General features: G+C 35.3%; 2 protein-coding genes across 5 annotated transcripts; one reads left to right on the forward strand and one right to left on the reverse strand.

Annotated features, from left to right (window-relative positions):
• Nucleotides 1–8,384: 8,384 nt before the first annotated feature.
• Nucleotides 8,385–14,017, reverse strand: LOC104700159 (E3 ubiquitin-protein ligase COP1). Of its 3 annotated transcripts, XR_015562367.1 has the most exons (14): nucleotides 13,523–14,011; nucleotides 13,142–13,219; nucleotides 12,869–13,024; nucleotides 12,256–12,606; nucleotides 11,518–11,675; nucleotides 11,358–11,423; nucleotides 11,149–11,225; nucleotides 10,787–10,865; nucleotides 10,336–10,491; nucleotides 10,138–10,236; nucleotides 9,444–9,548; nucleotides 9,102–9,281; nucleotides 8,893–9,003; nucleotides 8,385–8,785 (listed from the first exon to the last, which is right to left on the reverse strand). XR_015562367.1 is itself a non-coding variant. In XM_010415622.3 (13 exons), exons 2-13 carry the CDS (start codon nucleotides 13,192–13,194, stop codon nucleotides 8,615–8,617), a joined length of 1,689 nt encoding a protein of 562 aa, XP_010413924.1. In that variant the 5' UTR covers nucleotides 13,195–13,219; nucleotides 13,523–14,017; the 3' UTR covers nucleotides 8,385–8,614. The 3 variants fall into 3 exon arrangements, 2 of the variants coding, with proteins under 2 accessions (XP_010413924.1, XP_010413925.2); XM_010415622.3 differs by lacking the exon at nucleotides 11,149–11,225 and having other exon boundaries at nucleotides 12,869–13,028; nucleotides 13,523–14,017; XM_010415623.3 differs by lacking the exon at nucleotides 11,149–11,225 and having other exon boundaries at nucleotides 13,523–14,013.
• Nucleotides 14,018–14,786: 769 nt separating this feature from the next.
• On the forward strand, nucleotides 14,787–20,869 carry LOC104700160 (protein argonaute 6). 2 transcript variants are annotated; one of them, XM_087459899.1, is made up of 23 exons: nucleotides 14,787–15,067; nucleotides 15,875–16,059; nucleotides 16,148–16,353; nucleotides 16,448–16,666; nucleotides 16,860–16,993; nucleotides 17,084–17,181; nucleotides 17,269–17,366; nucleotides 17,449–17,608; nucleotides 17,712–17,828; nucleotides 17,907–18,014; nucleotides 18,106–18,168; nucleotides 18,319–18,432; nucleotides 18,531–18,696; nucleotides 18,772–18,884; nucleotides 18,971–19,108; nucleotides 19,208–19,344; nucleotides 19,459–19,524; nucleotides 19,614–19,677; nucleotides 19,783–19,894; nucleotides 19,977–20,050; nucleotides 20,165–20,259; nucleotides 20,352–20,383; nucleotides 20,487–20,869. In XM_087459899.1, the coding sequence occupies exons 2-23, from the start codon at nucleotides 15,877–15,879 to the stop codon at nucleotides 20,624–20,626; spliced, it is 2,637 nt and encodes an 878-aa protein (XP_087316025.1). In that variant the 5' UTR covers nucleotides 14,787–15,067; nucleotides 15,875–15,876; the 3' UTR covers nucleotides 20,627–20,869. The 2 variants fall into 2 exon arrangements, with proteins under 2 accessions (XP_087316025.1, XP_010413926.2); XM_010415624.3 differs by having other exon boundaries at nucleotides 14,790–15,067; nucleotides 15,858–16,059.
• Nucleotides 20,870–21,864: the final 995 nt, after the last annotated feature.

Here is a 21,864-nt window from a genome sequence, read left to right on the forward strand (position 1 = left end):
CCTCACATTTTTGTTGCATGTCGTTGTTGGTTATTTTAAAATTTACAAACTTGCAATAACAAAAAATGGTAACTAAAAAAGTGATATGCATTATGCGAATTATGAACCCGCATCCCGCAGGGTAACACAATTATAACAATATATCAGGATAAACCATTATACCATCTCATGATCTTAGATAACCATTTATTAATATGTTTTTTACTTTATTTTGTACACTATTTAATATGTCATATACTAGAATACTAAATGAAAATATTTTTAATGTAAATAATCAATAAAATCATATGCTAAATTTCATTCGTAACTTTTGTTTCAGTATCCTTTTTTTATTTACTACTAATAATATTCTAATTACATTAAGTACTGTTTTTGTCACCTATATATATATTAACTTGTCTTTAAGGAAAAATATGTTCAACTTTGCAAATCACTCTGAAATAGTACGTGCATAATGGTAAAACAGTTAACATTATTAGTACGTGCGATTCCGTAAAATTTTGTGACTTATAAAACTATAACAAATTAAATTGTGGAACAATTTTTGTAGTTTACCGTTCCACGCTAATTTGGAGATGACTAACATGAACATCAGAATTCTGTAAGGAATATTTTGAAAAACTAATTACATACCACCTCACATAATTGATACCATCATTAAATTTATATTTCCTTGTCCTTTCGAGAAAACGTAATTCTTGGACGTCTCTCTGGTAAAGAGATTTCATGACCAGTTTAATCAAAGGAAAAGTGAAGTTATATAGATTCGCATGTAGATGCTTGAAACTTGTTGTAACGTTGTGAACACCATGTCATTATACTCGTGTACAGATTAAGTTCCATAAACTTTTGTTATTACTGGATACTGTTCTTTAATTACACCCATTAAATTTAACATATTATCAAAGACTCAACTACAAATTTTTTATCTACCACTTCACTAAGATAATTGGAATGATACTTTGTTAACGACAATTTCAACTTCGTTTAACGATCGACTCAATATTAATTTAAAACTCAAATTACATGAAAAAGCGGTTTAAATGCACTACTATTTTATGACCGCCCTTAAGTATTAAAAAAATAGAAGCTACTGCTTTCTACTTATTGGAAAACAACTTGGATAGTGAATGTCAGAATGTATATATAATTAGTAATTACCAATCTCGATTACTAATTTTAGGATTAATTTGGTCAAATGAAAAAAGTTTTTGGGTAAAAGAATATGTATTTTAAGTTTGAATAATTGTTTGTTCCACTTATAAGTAAGTGACTTAACATAAGTAAGTGGGAATTTGATGAGAAAAGATTCCTATCTCTCCAATTATTTTCGGTTCTCAAGTTTGGTCACTGTGGAAGAGAAGAGGAGATGAGAAGCCGATCCAATCATTCCCACCTCTCTTTAAACCAAAAGGACAGACTAAAAATCATATCGTATAAAATATATTCTATGTGTCTAAGTATATTCTTTGTCTCAAGTCTCAACCCATGTGAATCGATAGTATACAAATAGTATTCGAATATATTTCTATTTCTAGTGAAAGTTTGTAATATGTTATATTATTTCTATATCTATTTATAGTGAAGGTTTGTAACATGAAAAAGTTCATCTAATCTTGAAATTTATAACTAAAGTATATTTATTTTATAACTTTAATTACCAAAAAAAAATCCCCAAGAACCTACTAAATAAATTTCTTTTCTTTCTTTCAAAATATATGCACACATTTTAATGATTTTGGTGAATATATCTGGCTGTCTTTTGGATCACTGAATCCGTAAACACACTAACCTGAAAAAAAGTTGGAATTTGCTATCCGATTATGGATCTATAGCTGAACAAAATTTTAATAATATTTATTGCTGGGAACAAAATATTTATAAACATGTATGACTTGTCCTATATATTAGTACTAGATTAGGACCCGTGTTAAAACACGGGTTGAAATTCCTTTTATTTATATTATAATTTTAAAATAAAATATAATTTATACGATTATTTTAAAAAGTTTTTTTGGATAAAAAATTATGCAATAAAATCATATGCTAAATATAATGACTTAAAAAAAATACCTATTAGACACGACTATCGAGAAACTTAAAAGCCTCCTCTCTTCTGACGCCGGTGGAGCTTTAGCTCACCGACATCGGGATTTCTGTCCTAAGTTCCGTCTCCCTTGTAATCGCCTTTTCATCCTCTGCTCCCTCTACTGTGTTTTTCACCCCCAAATGTTTCCCATGTGTCTTGTTTCTTCACTCCTTCTATCGTTTCCCGACGAGTGCGAATTTGACAGAGCACGAAGAAGGATCCATGTGAACCATCTTCTCCATGCTCTGTTCACGCCAGACCGGAAGTCGTTAGAAGGCAACTCCCTCGAATCCAAATTACCACTAGAGCTTGAATATGAAGTTTGGTTTACCCTTCCCCCTCGATCTCCGGTGTGCTTTTGCCTTGTGACCCTCGGCGCTCAACGAACTCACCGGATTTACAAGTCGGCAACGCTTGTACCGGCGATGATGAAGACGGCGGCAGCGGTTGACCTAATCCAAATGGTGGTTTTCCTTACTGGACCGGACCCCTTAAGTTTTCACTCTAGGCCCATCTCAACACTTACTAAACTAGGTATCCAATCTGACAGGCCCATGTACTTTAGAAAGGATTTTAAACGTTGTAACCTCAGCCTCCCTCTGTGGGTAGATGAGTTCTTATCCCCGGTTTGCTATAATCGATTGCCCCACGCCGGTTGTGCCTTCTATAAGTCCCGATTATTTAACGAAAACTATCACCCGAATTCAATAAGCATATGGTACAGGTCCATCGCTCTCTCCTGCTTGTCAAACCGTTCCAATATGGCGTTCCGATCTTCGGCGATAGATGGATATAGTTTCCATCTGAAGTTCGACATGAACCCATGGTATGGGTCTTGGCATTATATCTCTGAAATCCTGATATCATACTATCCTCTCGGTAAGCTTTGTACAAGCCTACTCCCGCTGAACCGATACCGATGATGTGACTTTGGACACCGATTTTCTCTGCCCAGGTCTGAATTTCATAATCCTTTATCAGTCTCCATCCTAGCACCTCTTCACCCTAGATTGGCTGGTCTTGAATCCTATGCTAGAAGAGTCGTGGTTCCCCTAGGTTTGGTTGTGTTTGTATTGCGTCGGTTTCAGCTGATGGTGTTGACAAGCAACGACATTATGACCACATCTCCACAGAGTGTTGGTTACCGATGCTTGATCAATCAGTCGCCTCTTTATCCCTGGAAAATCAAGTATATATGTGTGAAAATCAGTCACGGTGGGCAGCGAAGCTTATTGTGCTGTAAACTGTTTGCATTGGTCGGGGTTTGGACTGTCTTATCCAGATCCATGAATGACATTGCGATTTAAACTCAACTTTTCTAGTTCCGACTATAGCTGCTTGGTCAAGTCGAGGTTTCTTCGGTAGCAGTATGTTGCGTTCTTCAGATTGGTTTGAGATTTATCCTTGTCGAGGCGAGTCTCTTAGCAATGTGTGGATAGCTTTATTACTGAGCTCTAACCTGGAATCTAATCCACCAAGCTGCGTGATTTTGAAGCTGCCACCCAGTATCCCCAATTGTAGCATGTCACCAAACGATAGGAAGCTCGGGTCTGTTAACAAAACTCTGGGCCAAACCGGCTGCAAGCTTTGTGTCAAACTCCTTAACCTCCATGGCCATGAGCTTCATGTGAGGGAGGACTCACCTGCTTTGCTACGGTTAGACACCCAACTCTTGTGATCCCCGGTTGAAGCTCTTTCTACAGCCAAGAGGTCTGATCTTAAAGTGATAAAGGACGTTGCCCCTCTTACTCTACCTCTCATTTTGGCTATACACATGTTTAGTGTTACCCCTGTGGAACACTCATTTCATAGCTCGATTGCGTTTGTCGCTAGAGCCACTCATGATCACTCGTTGGTCAAGGATTTCGCGAAGCCTGCCTTCATGGTCGAATCCACCCTGGTCCCAATAGATCCTTCACACTTTGTAAAACTTTCAAGAGTTGAGTATCCCTTTGAAGAACTCATGGAGCCTTTATCTTTTCTCCCCTTTGATTATCTTGTTGTTTGTTGTAAGAACCTACCTCTTTATGAGGCTTTGATTTGAATGAAATCCCATTCGTTTTGACAAAAAAAAAAGAAAAAAAAATACCTATTTTGTAAGTTTTATATTGTTAATTTTGTAATTTTATGTATGAGAAATGGTTATGTTTGTTGTTTGGTTTTATTTTAATTTTTAAACATGTTTGGTGAATGTTTTTTAATATGACCCGTGGTTAGGTAAGAATTTATTTTTAGTTGAACAATAAGATCTCGGAAATCACGATTAAGTGTGATAAATTGCCAAGATTTTATTCTTTTTTACGCCTAAAAATATATTTTTATGCCTAATAGTATATATTTTGTAACAATACATGGAATATTAAAGATTTTATTTAGAAAATTGTATAAATTATTGAAATAGTCTCTTTAAGAAGATTTTTTGGGATATTCTTAAGTGTATTCATATAGCTCATGGATTGACCAATTAATCTATAACGTTTTTTATAACCAACCTATATCTATTGTATAACCTATTTTGTAACCAACTTATAAAAATTATATAGTCTACAAAAAAATGTTGTGTACTTCCGTTATATATAGGGGATATATTTTTTCGTAAAAAGGAAAATAAGTGTTTATATTTTCTTAATAAAAACTATAACTGTAAATTGTTTATCCAAAAAAACTATAAACTATAAATATTTTTTGAATCTTGGTCGAAAAAATTATCTAGTCAGAAAATATATTTTGACTGGACTTTAAAACAATGATATATGATGAATATATACGTGTATACACACAAACAATCATAGAATATTTAGATTTTGCTTGATTTTGGAATATTTCAATGATTAATAATTCATTAATAAATGAAGAACAATAGACAAAAAGCAAAATATTTTTTTTTTATTCTCCATTTTTTTTGAAAATTCCAACAATTCAAATGTTCTAATTGTACTAGTTAACGAATCATTATGTGGATCTATACGACAATCTAAAGTTTTAAAAAAAAAATTAATTGGCCACCAAAAAATTTGTAAATGAAAAATACATACAACAAATCTTTCATATGATCTCCAAAACTTTTGCTTGGAATTTGATTTCAAATCTTTGAGTTGTGAAAGATATTGATTTTATACCATTCAAGTAAGTTATATACTGTATATATATATTTTTTGGACAACAGTGATATTGTATATATGGAATCTGTTTCTTTAACAAATAAAGAAAAAAAAAGAAAGAGAATATGGAGTCTGTTCTACAGAGAAAAAGTGAAAACTACTCGTGCGGATGAGAATCGATCTAAAAACTGCAAAATAAGTTAATTAATAAATAATGAAACAATTAATAATCGATTATTTGGATCAAGTGGTCAAATATTCCATGTAAAGCCACCAAATGTTTTTTTTTTCACTTGTAAAAGTTTGAGTTGTCGACAACTTAACTCTAGACTCGCATCATTCAGTAGTAATACATAGCCTTACACAATTTCGAAGTTTTCTAGGTTTTTGCTTCTATCGCTATTTAAATGGAATATGGGATAATACAAAAATACAATTTTTTATGATATCATATTTCAAAAACACCAATAATTTTTGTCAATTTTCAAATATATCCAAAATACACATTTATAAAAATTTAGAAGCATGTAATAAAGTTAAGTAAATTTTTCATAATGTAGGTAAACAGATGTTTATAAGGTTTAAAACAACAAGTTATAAATAAACAATTTATTTTAGTGGTATTTTTCAAAAGTGGTATTATACAAGCGATTTTTATCACAATTTCCCTAGAAATACTACTATTTAGATTTGTATAAAACTTTTACTATTGTTTCTGTTCCTAATAGATTGATGTTTTGACATTATCACACATATTAAGAAAAAGTATAATTTGTATTTATAAATTAATTTATAATTACTTTTGAGTAAATAAAGAAAATATAGACTATTAGATTACTTTTATGTGAGAAAAAACATTAAGTAGAAAATTTGTTTTAGTTTTAATCTACAAAATCAATATTTTAGAGACAAAAAAATATGTCCCAGAATATTAATCTATTAGAGACAGAAAAAGTAGTAAGCAAGAAGAATGAACATTTTTTACTTTATTTAATTACGTTAACTAGAGCCGTTAAATACTTAAATGAACGAAGAAGAGTTCATAATTATTGAAGTCCACCACTAGGGTCTAGAGGCAATTATTGTTTTTGTTGTACTTGATTAATCAACTTTGATATTGGATATTCTCATAGGCTATGGAGCTTAATATATTTAAAATCTGCGCATAGCTAGCCTTTGTTGATGGATATTCTCATAGGCTATGAGCTATAGCTAGTTAATGAGCAGTTAAGTTCTTGTTTACCAGAATTTGATTTACCCTATATATTAGAAATGAACAAATGTTTATTTTTATAGCTAGATACGTACGTTGATGTATTTATATAATGAGGAATATTTGATTTCTTTCAAAACAACCACATACGAACACATTTTGGTTTTCTTTTATGTTAGTTTTGAGAATTGAAGAAGAATTAACATGTTGTGTCAGTCGTGTACAATATTTTGGAAACGAAACAAATATTATAATTAAGTAATTTTTTTTGTTTGATCAAACTTTATAATTAAGTAACTTACTATCTGATTTAAAACGTGTATCTATATTATATATAATAATACTACGCTGATTCATTTAGTTGTTGTTAACTTATGTAAAGGAAAAAGATTATGCACACATGTTATATTTTGACAACGTTCTCTCGGCAATATGAGTTTATTTCGAAAACAAATTAAAAAAGAGCTCAACAAGTTGTAGTATAATATACTAATAGCGTTTCTCTGTTTGTCGTATTGAAAACTCTAAAGGCAGAATTTAAAACTCCAAGTTATAAAACTCGAGTTAATATGACTTTGTGATATACCATAACAAACAAACAAAAAAGTCGTAGTGAAAGTGTTGGCTCCGAGTCATCCATTACCGAGTTTTTTTTTCTCAGTCATCCACTACAAGTTATGATTGAACTCGGATTATTGGCATATAAAAGTTAAAAATCCATATGACTCAGTTCATGTGTTCCTAAGAATAAAATAAATAGTAGTATTGTTAGTAAATTGTTGCACTAATTTATACTTGACGTTAAGTTTAGTGACGTACATAAAAATAAAAGAACACATCACATTTAGATCTCCATAGGTATATATATATATATATATATGCTTGCGTGACTCCGCCTATATAGTATACCTATTATAAATTTATAGTACGATGTGAAGTTGAAAGTAAATATATGTGGCTAACGTGAAACGATATGCGATTACCATAACAACGAAAAATCCAAAGCTGTAACCATCTATTTTATATTTATTCTAAGAAAGATGAATGTTAATATAATAATTTCTTTTAGATCATTGACTTGATACTATGTGTTTTATTTAGTTAATTATATAGACTCAAAAAATTAATATCATATAAACAAAGGTATACATACCATCTTATCCACATCTGACTTTCATATATACGACTTGCTAATTCCTTTCTCGAATTTCTGATTAATTTACCATGATAAAATAAAGTTACGTTTATGAGATGTGTGAATTGTATAATCAAAGCATGCAAGAGAAACTTTTTTTTTTTTTTTTGACATCGCAAGAGAAACATTTTAAATCTATCGAACAAGATGGGAGTATAATATCAATTAGCAAAAGCTGTTGTATGAAAGAATTACTTGTTTAATTAAGCGAAAAAACAAGGATTTGATGGCTATGGTTGCTTAAAGGGAAGAAACACATTGATGTGTCCCCCTCGTTGTGAAAACGTCGTTCTTTCAAGCCACCTAACCTAGTTATAATGACTAGGATGAGCAAGTGAAGTATGCAACGTTTTTTGGAATTTAAAAAGAAAAAAAAAAAGAAACTTAAATGTTTGGCCATTGGACTTAAAACTTCCCCAAGCATGCATCTTTTACGGACTTCATGGCACTTCGATTTCAGAGTTGCGTATCCAAGATATAAAAGGGTTACTATTACAATATTAATACGACCATTGTAACACAATCACATTTTTTAACGAGCTGTTATATACTAATTAAGTGTATGACACAAAAGCGTCAATTATCATGGATTTCACACTATAAAATGAAACTTAGTTTCAATGACCTTACTACATGCACATATTAATGACTTATTATTGCATCGGTAAGCCAACCTTTTATAGGCAAGCCAAGGTTGGACTTTTCATCACCGATTCACATGATGATCACGGCATTTTGATTATAACAATTACTTATAGAAACTAAAATTAGGAACTAAGAAACCCATAAGATAATATATATATATATATATATGATATATCTACATTTCTGATACAAATTCTTCTCGAGGGTTCGTAGTCGAGCATCATAATACAAAGTTGCTGTCCAAATGATGAACCCCTACTTTTGACAAATTGTTTTACCTCTATAACTTCCACTAGATAAACATAGACGGCAAATTTACTGCTTTTATTGATCCACGAAGCTATAAAATTCTTTTGTAATGTTTATTAGAATCACGCAGCGAGTACCAGAACTTTGATGGTTCCTTGACTATTCGCAGTCAGCATCGTGGGACTATCACTCTTCCAGCAAACCGCACTTATAAAGTAGGAACCTGCCTCTTCCTCTGCATCGTCCATGTCTGGTGATCCAAATCTGTGCGAAGTTACCGGTCTCGTGATCTCCTGTATCACATCATTCACATTTCCAAATAGTTTAGCAACGAGATTGATTTCTGGATCATAAATAGTAGATGATAGAAGTTAAAAGCAAAAATGTCAAATTTGTGAACCTTGTGATATACATATACTTCGTTTGTCTCGCTTCCACAGGCAAGATACTCGCTATTTACTGTCAGACCCACAAAGTTCTTCTCATTAGTGTGTCCTCTGAAGGTTCGAACCTGAAAAAATCGTCGAGTAATATTGAATTTGAACAACATAGTCAAGACTTGTTTTTCTTGGACAAAATCAGTAAGATTGGCTCAAGCAGTAATCTTACTGGCAAGTTGTCTTTGACATCCCATAAGCGCAGTGTGCTATCTGTGGATGCAGAAGCGAGCTCGTTGTTGGACAAAAATTTAACATAAGAAACTGCTTTCTTGTGTCCACTGAAGACGTGAAGTGGTTGGCTTATGTTTCTTAGATCGTAATAATGGATGTGATGATCAGCTGATCCGACCTGCAATAAATCAACAGGCTTAAACGTCTAAGTCTCTCTGTCTAATTGGAGATTAAATCTACAAACGTGTAATAGTGTCATGCTGAACATAAGTGGTAGCTCAATACTGAATAGCAAAAAAAAGGTGAGATGCAAAGTTGGCAGAGGGGTGGAAGTATATACCGCAATGTAGTTGCTTGAGCCCGGATTGTACTTGACACAACATATGTTTGCTTTCATATCAATATTAAGCACACTTGCTTCCTGCCTTGTGCACCAAACTTTAACCTGGATCAAACACAGCATAATTGCCTTATCTATAAGACATGAATAATGCACGGTTAACGATTAACAAGTAGTGAATTGACTTAAAAGGAGCCCACTGGTATAATATGCTTCAGCCAGAATTAGAAATTCAGTGGAACCGATTCCTTAAGTCAAAATCGCATCCAACATGATTAAATAAGCTACTGAAATATTTTCAGTAACATCCCATTCAATTTGGACAAATGAAGCTATGAATTTCAAGGTAAGATTTACTACACTAAAAGTGTCAAGTATTCTTTGCTTGGTAATGTATAGCCGCCACAAATACACTAAGACGGGAAATTTGCTAAAAATTTAAGAAACCAACAAACATTCAATGCAGGAAAGCGAACATATGACCATGACCAATCCCCAAATTATTAGAACATCTCACAAAAAAAAGTTTAATAAGCAGTAGAAAAGAGTCATGAGTACAAATGCACTAATGAGCAGACAGGAGCGACAGCGACCAAGATATTCATAAAATCTAGAAAATATCTATGATAGATTTTTTTTTTTTAATATGAAACAGAGCCTAATGCGATGAAAGGTGATGAAAAACTGGAGATACCTTGCAATCATCACTACCAGATACGAGCATTGATGGTTCTGTTCGTGAAAAGTCAACACTCCATGCACGTTTCTCGTGCTCTTCATACTCCATAAGACTCTGCGATCAGTTGTTCACATAAAATTTTAGATACATTTCACAATTAATGAGATGATAACTTAAAGGCGCGATGTTAGATAAGTTGGGCAAAGTACTCACCTGCCTAGTAGTTACATCCCACACCGTTACTATTCCTTCATAATCACTGCTTGCTATATGATTTTTCTCATGCTTATTCCAACTCAAGCAACTAAGTTTAGACCGAGTTGACATCTCCACAATCGGACACTGCATATCTGCTGGTTCATTTACAACCTGAAAAGATTGCAGCCAATCATCAACCAGCCCAGAGTGGTCCATTGGATAAGACGGAAATTTAAAACCAAAATTCGATTACGTAGAAGCTTGGATTTATATTTTTCTTTGCAATACTAAAGTGTAAATGGCTAACATGCATCAAAGCTAGATTTTTCCAAGAGCACAACTTAGTTTCATTATCAATGAAGCATCCTAGATTTGAGATACATGATCTGTTTCACAAAAGCATAACTTTGCACAAGAAGATTCAATTAGTATGCAACTGAATGCCCTCCAAGATTTGTGAACGTACCGAAGAGAAGTCAAAAACCTTTATACATCTAGAAACACCAGCAGTGGCAAACAGCTCATCATCACGATCAAACTCTATGCTGAAAAGGAACAGCACCATATCTTTCAGCAAGTCTCAGCAAGATGGTACATTACATTACAGGTTCATGCGAAGCATAAAGCATGTAATCTACTGAAAGACCATAAATCAAAGTACAGAGAGAGAAAATGGCCCCAGGAGCAACTGAAAAAAAAAATTCGCCCCTTCTTTGAGAAAGAGATATTTTCATATAAAAGATCGCAAACAGCTATAACATATAGTGTTCCATCTTTTAGAAAATTCCTATTAAGCGGCCTGCTGATAACACAAAACCTTCTCCCTACCATGTCAGCAGATTCATCTTCATACCATTCACTGGCTTAGAATTATACAGCAACGGATCCCATAGTAGTAAATGAGTCTATCCATACATTAAACAAAACTTGATTACTTAAGGGTATATTTTGATACTTTCTGACACAGTCATTTAGAAGACATTCTTCGTTAGTCATCATCTGTCACCTGATCAAACGAACAAGGAAAAGAAATTCACCTTGATACAATGTTGGCAGAATGAAATATATCCCCATGCCGGATTTCTGCTATGACTCTTAGACGACTGTGAAGAAAGAGTGCAATTAGAAATCTGATAAATTTGAAAACACTCTGTATGTACAACTAGCCCAATTGAAAAGGGGCATTCACTACCCTACCTGTAACGAGTGAAGGTAGTCAACACAGATTGAAAATCTGCAAGGCCGTTGCTATAGCCTTCCCTCCGTACTACACTCTTATCATTTTCTTGTTTACTATTTGGTTGGTCTACCAACTGACGCCGCTTTTGGAGGTAACATTCTTGTAGATCATTGAACTACAAGACAAGACACTTGCACAGAATTAGCAATCTAGTGTATATATGAAGCATTTACAGATAGATTAAAGGACTATGCAGAATTTTTGAAGAAAACTACTATATTTGTCTAGATGCCATTTCATAGTATTCACAGAATTGTTAGTGTGTCAAGAAAACATAGTGACTTTTGTTGCTATAGTACCAGAGAGGAGAACCGGCTACTATCACTAAGCAATAGATATATAATCCAGAATGCTATTTTTACGTTTACTTGCAAAAAATGCGAAATCAATCGCTCTCTGAAGCCAACTGGCTTTAAACAGACCACCAAAAATGTGAGCCTTAATCAAAGGTATCTTTTCCGTCAGAAGATTCATATTCCACCCACAAACACTTCCAATTTCTCGAGCTGTCGATCCAGCTCACTAAGTGAGTGGCTAGGCATACTACTAATTGTAGCACAATCACTGGAGTCTAATGCTATCAATTATGCTTCTTCTTTAACAGACAAATATATGAAAATTTAATCCCACTGTCCTTGGACCATTTCAGCATAAGACACATGTTCAAGATGTTGAGTAGAAAAGTAAGAACAAACCTGCGCATGGATCCGTTTCTTTCTAGCCATAGAGACAGTTGACTGATTCAAACTTTGGGAATCTGACCCACTCAGTGCGTCCTTCTTTGGTAGCCCATGAGAGCTTCCTTGTGGCTTTCCCTCTACCTTTTTGTTTTGATAATTGCCTAACAAATTTCCTCCTCTTATGCTCAGAGAATTGGAGTTGAAACCACTGTGGTTCTTCTCATGTGGCCATGCATTTCTTGTGCTTGGATCATCTCCGAGCATCCGCAACTTCACAGAATATCTGTCTCTAGCTCGGTATAAATCTATTCTATGTCTCTCAACGGCATTTATATCCTCTTTGATATACTGGAGATCAGTTTGCACCTACATTAAGATAGAAAATACATAAATGACAGAATTCTAACAGTCGTTTGTTCCTGAGAACTCATCTAAAACATTCATGGATTATGTTTCATGAACAGTTCGATAGATTTATTGATAGAAAGATGTTTTATGGCTTTCTTCTTCCTTTTACAGTATAATATATATATATATATAGGGAAGATTTTGAAGCTGAAGGAATGAAGAAAAATGAGAATAATTATCAATAGGCAGCTCAATGCTACTCCATAATCCAGAAACCAACCTCATTTAGTTCATCGACTTTTTGCTTCCTTAAACAATGTAAAAAGTCCAAGAGTATCTGCATGTTCCTCTCAGCTTCTTCCTGTTCCATTTTTCTCTTCCTTTCCGAAAGAAGAGTAAGAAGACTATCAACCTCCTTAATTGACACATCACAACCCTGTCTAAGCATGAACGCAGGAAATCAATATCTGTAATTTTTATAACTCCAATAACAAGTCTGAGAGTGCCAATTTAAAGAGGAATAGTGGAACATAAAGGCTTGTTAAGAACCGACCCTTTGTAATGCTTCCCGAAACTGATCCAAGGGCGAGGCAGTTTTTGACACATGCCGAGCTGAGGTTTTCTTCAATAGCTACACAAGTGGTACAGAGAAGTCAATTATAAAAAGCTGCATTCCAGCGATAGATAGTTTCAAGATACAACTGTTCCTTAACCGAATGCTTCTATTTCAAGTTCAGCAAACAAGAAACAAAACCATGATTTTTCACACGAATGTAAGACATCAATAAGTAAGTTGGCTCCTCTCAATTGCAATAACCAGAATCCTTCCATAAACTACACTGCATCATTATCACCTCTCAAACGAGCAGCACCCAGACTTGAATTGAAAAGCTAAGACCACTTAACAAGAGAAAGAGATGGGAAAAATAGAAACCTTATCGAGTACGAAATTAGGGTAAAGCTGATTATTGGTGAGATGTTGGCTACAACAAGGACAATCACTCTTGTTCCTGAGGTGCGTGATGATACACATATAGCAGAAACTATGACCACACGCCGTCAGGAAAGCATCTTTGATAACCTGCATACAAATCGGGCATAGCAAGTCCTTATCCAGATCCGGCGCTCCAATCTCAGAACCACCGCTTCCTCCGTCGTCATTTTCAAGACGGTTATTAGCACCTTCGCCGCCACCAGCTGAAGATGTCCTCATCGGGTCAGGTTTCACCGCCGGAACAAGCGGATCCGTCGAAATATCTTCCATGAAAACTTTCTTGATTCGATTTTTTTTTTTTTTACTAAATTTTTCTTTCTTCGATTTAGTTTTTGTTGTTTCTGGTGAAAAAGAATGTGAGAGAAGGAAGGAAGAAAGAAAGAGTGGTGGTGCGTATGACGGAGATGAGGGAGGGAGGAGTGATGGGTGGGATCCACGGTGGTTTCTTTTCTGAGGATACAAAACATACACGTTGTTCTCTACGCGCTTCTTTTCGCGCGTGTGGCTGATGTTTCTTCATGTTCTGGTACGGGTCAATTATCCGGTTTAATTTATTTCCGGTTTTGTGAAATCCAATTTTGTTTTTTTGGTTTGAACGGGTTACGTGACATTGCAGACTTTTTCACTAGTCTATGAAAAATCTTCAAAATGAGACTTTTGTAAAATGTAGGAAATTAAATTGGGCAAAAATGTCACTAAAATCCTGAAGTCTGTGTGAGCTTTTCATCCGGTGAAAAAAAAAAACATTATTTAGTTGACTTCTAATTAATTTACAAAGACCTTGCTTTATGATACACAACATTAAGTGGTCAACTAGAGAAATCACACGGACTAATTAGCTGTTAACAAGATCTCATTCATAACAAAACGATGTCGTTTAATCAAACTTAAAATCCCTAAATTAAAAATCGATTCTTATTTTTCCCCAAATCAAAGATCCTTTGGAAGTTTTAAATTTGATTAAACGACATTATTTTGTTATTAACGGGTTCTCGTTAACGGCTAATTGATTACATGTGATTTATGAAGTCAACAAAAAAAATGAAGTTAACAAAAATTCATGAATTATATAGAAGTCTAACAAAAAAATGAAGTTTTTTCTACCAGATAAATAGTTACTGTTTTAAATCAACGAAAATATAAATTTCTAGATTTTAGGACATTTTCCCAAATTAAATACTCCATAGGTTTTAAACTTTTAATTATTGCTTAGGACATTAAAATATCTCTTGCAAGCAGCCAAGTTTTGATTTTGAAGGGTTCGGTTTAATAATTTTGATCTCAATTCTCAAATATTAAAAAGTAACCTGAAAAAAATGAAATATTTTAATTTCCCCAATTACTCGAAGCTTTCCCTCCCATTCTTTTGCCTTTTCTGGGAAACCCAAGAGACTGACGGAGACCAGAAATGAGCTAAAGCCCTCTTATTGCTGCTCTTTGATTCACCGGAACCCTAGAAGAAATCGTATTCTTAATCCTTTCAAGGTAGGCCATTCTTACTTAAATTTTCGATTTTTATTCTTCTTCTTCTTCTTTTTCAATTGTTTGTAGCGTTGTTGTTCCTGTCGCTTACTGCATGACGCATTTGAACGCCACAAACAGTTAAAAGGTTCCATTTTTTCCAGATTAAGTTTGTTGCCCAGCAGAAATTGATACCATTCCTAGCGATTTAGGGGAAAAAAAATACCAAACCCAGAAAACAAAATCTCAGAAACGGCGAAAGTTTATAGCTTTTTAACTTTGGGAGTGGTCTTCTTCTTGAAGATGTTCATGGCGATTTATCTTCTCTCTTCTCAAATCGAGATGATGTTCAGAAACAAAAACCCTTTCTTCATCGTGTGTCTGAATAAAAAAACCCTAATAAATCCGAGTAAAGAGTTGTCTGAGGATGAGTGAGATGATCAGGGTTTTAGGGAGTTGAAAATTCTGTCACGAAAAGCTTGGTATGAGTGCTTCTCCGGTTCATCCAGGATATAGGCTTTATGCCCACTATAGTGTTTCCTTTAATATTTCAAGGATACTGACTCATCTTTGATCTGTCTTTATCACCTGTTTGATGGTTTAATGTTTTCTCTTTCCTTAGATTCACCTAAATATAGGAATCTAGGATGTTTTATGGATACTTTGTGGCATTGTTGTCCGCTGTATTATGTAATGATTTGTGGTTCTTCACTCCTTTATTTGGTGTTTTAAATTCTTTCCGAGTCCTCTGAACATTTTATTTTCGGCTGATTGTTGCCACACTGTAACCAACTTCTAAATTCTCTCTTTGCAGATTGCCTCCCCCTGGAGATATGGAGACATCTTCATCTCTGCCATTGTCACCCAAAAGTATAAAACCAGAACAGCCCAGCCATCGAGATTATGCCATCACTACTAGACTTGGGGTTGGAACTACAGGCAACCCAATAGAATTGTGCACCAATCACTTCAATGTTTCTGTGATACAGCCGGATGTAGTATTTTACCAGTACACTGTAAGATTGATTAGTCGTTTTTTCTGCATTCTTTTTTACCAGTGTTTGTGTGTGTGAGAGATGCTTGACATATTTTGCTTTCTTGCAGGTTAGTATCACCACAGAAAAGGGTGATGATGTCAAAGGAAAAGGAATAGGCAGAAGGCTTATGGAGCAACTATTCAAGACTTACTCTTCTGATCTTAATGGTAAAAGGTTGGCATATGATGGAGAAAAGACTTTATATACTGTTGGTCCTCTGCCACAGAACGAATTTGACTTTCAAGTCATCTTGGAAGGTTCATTTTCAAAACGGTGTGTCCCTCTTATTTGGATTAATATTTAATCTTCTCAAGGTGTGCAAGATAGATCTTGTTGATGTTCTAACACAGTCTTGTTAAGTTTGTAGGGATTGTGGTGTCTCTGATGGTGGTAGTCCTTCCAGTACTTGCAAAAGATCAAAACGTTCTTTCTTGCCAAGAAGTTACAAGGTTCAGATACATTTTACTGCAAAAATACCGTTGAAGTCTGTTCTTGTCAATCAGAGAGGAGCCGATACACCAGATAAGAGTGATCAGGATGCACTTAGAGTGCTTGACACCGTACTGAGGCAGCAAGCAGCTGAAAGGTGCATCTTTCTATCTGTTTCTTATGTGCAGTATATCTTTTCATCAAAAGGAATAAAGGATACTCTCTCTATATTCTAATGGACAAAATTGAACATTATATTTTCACTTTGTTTGTAAATCTAATAGATGTACAACTATTTGCATTTTGTGACCGTGCTAGATGCTTACTTTAGATTACTGTTAATTGTGCAGGGGATGTCTTTTGGTCAGGCAGGCATTTTTCCATAACAATGGGTACGCCTTTGAAGTTGGAGGAGGTGTAAAAGGTATTCGAGGTCTCCACTCGAGCTTTCGTCCAACCCATGGAGGACTCTCGCTTAACATTGGTATTTTTCAGTATTATACCTTTCTCATCCAGATTTCATAAACCTTGTCTTTATTTTTAGTCTTATTAACAGTTTTGCGATGGTTCGCAGATGTGTCAACAACAATGATCTTAGAACCGGGCCCAGTTATTAAATTCCTGTTAGCCAATCAGAGTGTTGAGTCACCACGACAAATCGACTGGATTCAGGTAGTTCTGGCTTTTAAATACAATAACAGCAAACATACCTGGTTGCTTTTGCTTCGTGCTTTTGAATTTCTTATGGAAACTTTGCAGGCCGCTAAAATGCTTAAACATATGCGGGTAAAGGCATCACACAGTAACATGGAATATAAAATTATAGGCCTAACTCAGAAGCCGTGCAATCAGCAACTGTATGTTCTCCATGATTGTACCTTTAATATAAATTCGTGTCCCCTTTATCAGCCTTTGCTAGACTTTCTTCATTGTTTCCAGGTTTTCAATGAAGATTAAAGATGGTGAACATAAAGGACAGCCTAGAGAGATTACTGTGTATGAATATTTCAAGCAAACTTACACAGCGCCTATTTCTTCTGCGTACTTGCCATGCCTTGATGTTGGCAAGCCAAATCGCCCCATCTATCTTCCACTGGAGGTATGCGTCTCCGACAGTTTTTCCGTAGTTAATATATTTTTTAAAGTTTATTATCCCACTTATGGAGGTGTGTAGATTTGAATTTATAATCCATTTTTTGCAGTTTTGCAATCTTGTATCTCTGCAACGTTATACAAAAGCATTGTCAGGGAGGCAAAGAGCTTCACTTATTGAAAAATCTAGACAAAAACCTTTAGAGAGAATTAAAACACTCAATGATGTGAGCTTCGTTTCCTGACCTTGGATGATGCTTTCTTTTATCTTGGATGGCAGATATTATTACTGACTAATATTGCAGGCAATGTGTACCAACTGCTACGACGAGGACCCATTTTTGGCTGGATGTGGCATCTCCATTGAAAAACAAATGACTCGAGTTGAAGGCCGGGTTCTTAAGCCCCCAATGGTAAATCCTGTTTATGTTTTTGTTTGTAGATAGAAAATTATGCGCTACCATGCCAATTATAGTCCCATATTGTCCCATTTGTAATATACAGCTAAAGTTTGGCAAGAATGAAGATTTTGAGCCTTGCAACGGACGGTGGAACTTTAACAACAAGGTAATTGTCTGCAAAGATTTCCGGGTATCATTATATTCATTATTGTGGATTCAGAATGGTTCCGTACTCTTTTTTTTGTTGGATTGAACCTATTATTCCCGAACTAGTCTTTCTCCCTTTTATTTTTACCCTTTGTTTCTTGCTTTGCAGATGCTTCTAGAACCAAGACCTATTAAAAACTGGGCTATCGTTAACTTTTCTTCTCCATGCGACAGTAGTTACATTTCCCGTGAGCTTATAAGCTGTGGCATGAGGAAAGGCATTGTAGGTTTTGTAGATACTCTCTCCGTTTTCATTTGGTGTGTAGTGTTGAACTATGTCTAGTTATTTACAGAGTCTGAATATGGTTTGTCAAATGGCAGGAAATTGATCGACCTTTTGCACTAGTTGAAGAGGATCCACAGTATAAAAAAACAGGTCCTGTTGAAAGGGTAGAAAAAGTTATTGCAAAGATGAAATTAAAATTTCCAGAGCCTCCTCATTTTATCCTCTGTGTCCTGCCAGAACGAAAAACTTCTGATATCTATGGTATCATCTCACCTCTTTCCCACGCATATTAATGTTTGAACTCTTTCATTCAACTGGTCATTGCAAACTGTAAAGGTCCCTGGAAGAAAATATGCCTCACTGAAGAAGGGATCCACACACAATGCATCTGCCCTACTAAGATTAATGACCAATATCTCACCAATGTACTTCTGAAAATAAATTCAAAGGTATATCACCAACAAGCTAACACGTGAGATATCTTTTGATGTGTTGTTCTCTGTGAATTCACTTCTTTTCTTCTGTCTTAAAATAGCTTGGAGGCATCAATTCTCTGTTGGGAATGGAGTACTCTTACAACATTCCATTGATAAACAAAATTCCCACCTTGATTTTGGGTATGGATGTATCTCATGGCCCTTCAGGTCGGGCAGATGTTCCTTCGGTAGCAGCGGTATTGGTTATGTGTCTTGTCCTCTTTGTGTGTCCATTGTTTCTGGTTTTCTTAGGATCTGATTCTTTATCTGTTTACTTTCTCGACCTCCGCTACTAGGTTGTTGGTTCAAAATCCTGGCCCTTAATCTCAAGGTATAGGGCAGCTGTAAGAACTCAGTCACCACGTCTGGAGATGATTGATTCGCTCTTCCAACCTATCGAGAACACTGAGAAAGGAGATAACGGTATCATGAAGTATGTGAAGCCTAATTTATCAGCTTTATTTTGGAATTAAATTAACAACTTATGAGATATCGTACTGTAGATGTTTCAGTGTCTTCTCCATGTTTGTTTATTTGTTTCCAATAGCGAACTATTTGTAGAGTTCTACCGGACAAGCAGGGCACGGAAGCCTAAGCAGATTATCATTTTCAGGTACTAGCAAAACATTTACTGTTAATCTCTGTTGTCTTACCTCCAAAATCAAAAAGTCTATCCTTACCCAAACCTTGGGCATTTGATAGGGATGGTGTGAGTGAATCACAGTTCAACCAAGTCTTGAACATCGAGGTGGACCAAATTATTAAGGTCTTGTTTCAAAGTCCCATGGCTGGCAAATTCTGATTTCAATCTATTATTCAAATTCTAGTGAAGATATTATCAACAGTTATGCTTCTTTTCAACATCGCGCAGGCCTATCAACGTCTTGGTGAATCTGATGTGCCAAAATTCACTGTCATTGTGGCTCAAAAGAACCATCACACCAAGTTGTTTAAAGCTAAGGGTCCTGAAAATGTTCCTGCAGGTAAAAAAATACTTTTAATTCTTCATCAGCACACTACGATTCTATTTCTTTACAGAACAAATTAAAAAATCCCGTTTATCAGGGACTGTCGTGGACACCAAGATCGTACACCCAACAAACTATGATTTTTACATGTGTGCTCATGCAGGAATATTAGTAAGTTTAGGCCAAAAATTCTGACGCTTGTTTATTTTCAAAAGCTTCACTCCTCACGCCTTTATTAGTTATTGCAATCAACTCCACATGATGTTTCCCTCGATGATGTCTCAGGGAACTTCAAGACCGGCTCATTACCATGTTTTACTTGATGAGATTGGTTTCTCCCCCGATGACTTGCAGAATCTCATCCATTCTCTCTCCTATGTGTAAGTTCTCTCTCTCTAATGTCACTTACAATAAACAACTTAGCTTTACCATCACAAAGATCTAATCGTCTCGAATGATCGTGGTGTTCCAGCAACCAACGTAGCACAACTGCAACTTCGATAGGTAAACACTCCCTAATCAAACTCTCATTGCATCCTCTATTTCACTAGACAGAAACTAGACAACTCTTAACATTCAATGTGTCCTCTCTCTTTTGTGGACTCAGTGGCCCCAGTGCGGTATGCTCACCTTGCAGCAGCTCAGTTTGCGCAATTCACAAAGTCTTATGACATATCGGAGGACGGGAAAGTTCCAGAGCTTCCACGCCTGCACGAGAAAGTCGAAAGCAACATGTTCTTCTGCTGAGTAACATACAACCCAATCTTTTCTTGAGGGGAAAGTTTATCATTTTGCATATATCATCAGCATCATCATCTACTGTAGTACGGTTTCATTTTAGAAATTTAGAACTTAGAAGTATGGAGGCGAAAGAGCCTTGGCGTAGATTATTGAAAAAGAGGCTCTCAAGTTTTGCTTACCAAACGACAGCGATTGTTGCGTTTTGTTGCTTTTCTCCTTGATTATAATAATGTTTTTGGATTTTAGTAATTCCTGTCTTGACGACGGTAAAGTGAGTCTTTCAAACGGTCAAACCGGTCATAACAAACCGCGTCAAACCCACGTGCACTTTAGAAAGAAAAAAAAAAAAAATCACTTTGTAATGAAGTGGACGTTAGCACAGACAATCACATCCTTTTTTCACAATTGGGTTACGTGGCACGATACTGACGGGTCAGTAAGTAAGCTCTTACACTGCTCCCTAGACCACCAGAGCATTACCCCCCTTGGGTCCTACCTGGGCTTGCGCGATGACAGGAGATTTCTTGTGCATGAATCAAAAGAAACCCGTTTTACTATTTTGCCCTTCCCCTATCTCTTAGTAGTAACTTTTGTTTTCTTCTAGTTTACGACGAGACGAGACGAGAGACGACGAGTCAACAAGAAGCGTTGGCTTGGTCACAAAGCCTGTTTTGAACTGTTTACGAATCGTGTCTGCTTTTTTTTTTTGGTTGTCCCTCGAAGTTATCTAAAGCCGGTTTGACTTTTACTTGATTTTTATTATTTTAATTTTCTTATCGTAATTCAGAATCATAACAAAAAAAATTTAATACAACTCTCCATTTCAGATATGTACACAAGTAAACCAAATTATGATACACATAGTGATAAAAGAAAAGAAACAAAGAAATTTGTTTTTTCTTTAACTTGTGAGTTGAATTTTATATAGTTAGAATTGCTTTTAAGACAATAATCCTAGTTGTATGTAAACCCTTCGAACCTGTAGAGTCTAGTCTACTACACTACACTTGTCCTGTCTCTACTAAAAAATGAAGCAATACAGCAAAAAGGGTCTCTTGGTAGATTCTGCCAAACTGCATTCAATGTTATTATTTATTTATTCTTTTTTTTTTTACCCAGTTGCTTTCTTCTATACCCTCGATTGCGCTGCGCTGCGTTACCTTAAAATCCAAACTTACCCCAACATTGGTTAACAGTACAAGAATACAGTATCCACAAATCCACAAAACGGCTAAAAAGAGTTC

The sequence above is a fragment of the Camelina sativa genome, chromosome 7, assembly GCF_030686135.1.
Source record: "Camelina sativa cultivar CO46 ecotype springtype chromosome 7, ASM3068613v1".
Taxonomy (NCBI): Eukaryota; Viridiplantae; Streptophyta; class Magnoliopsida; order Brassicales; family Brassicaceae; genus Camelina; species Camelina sativa.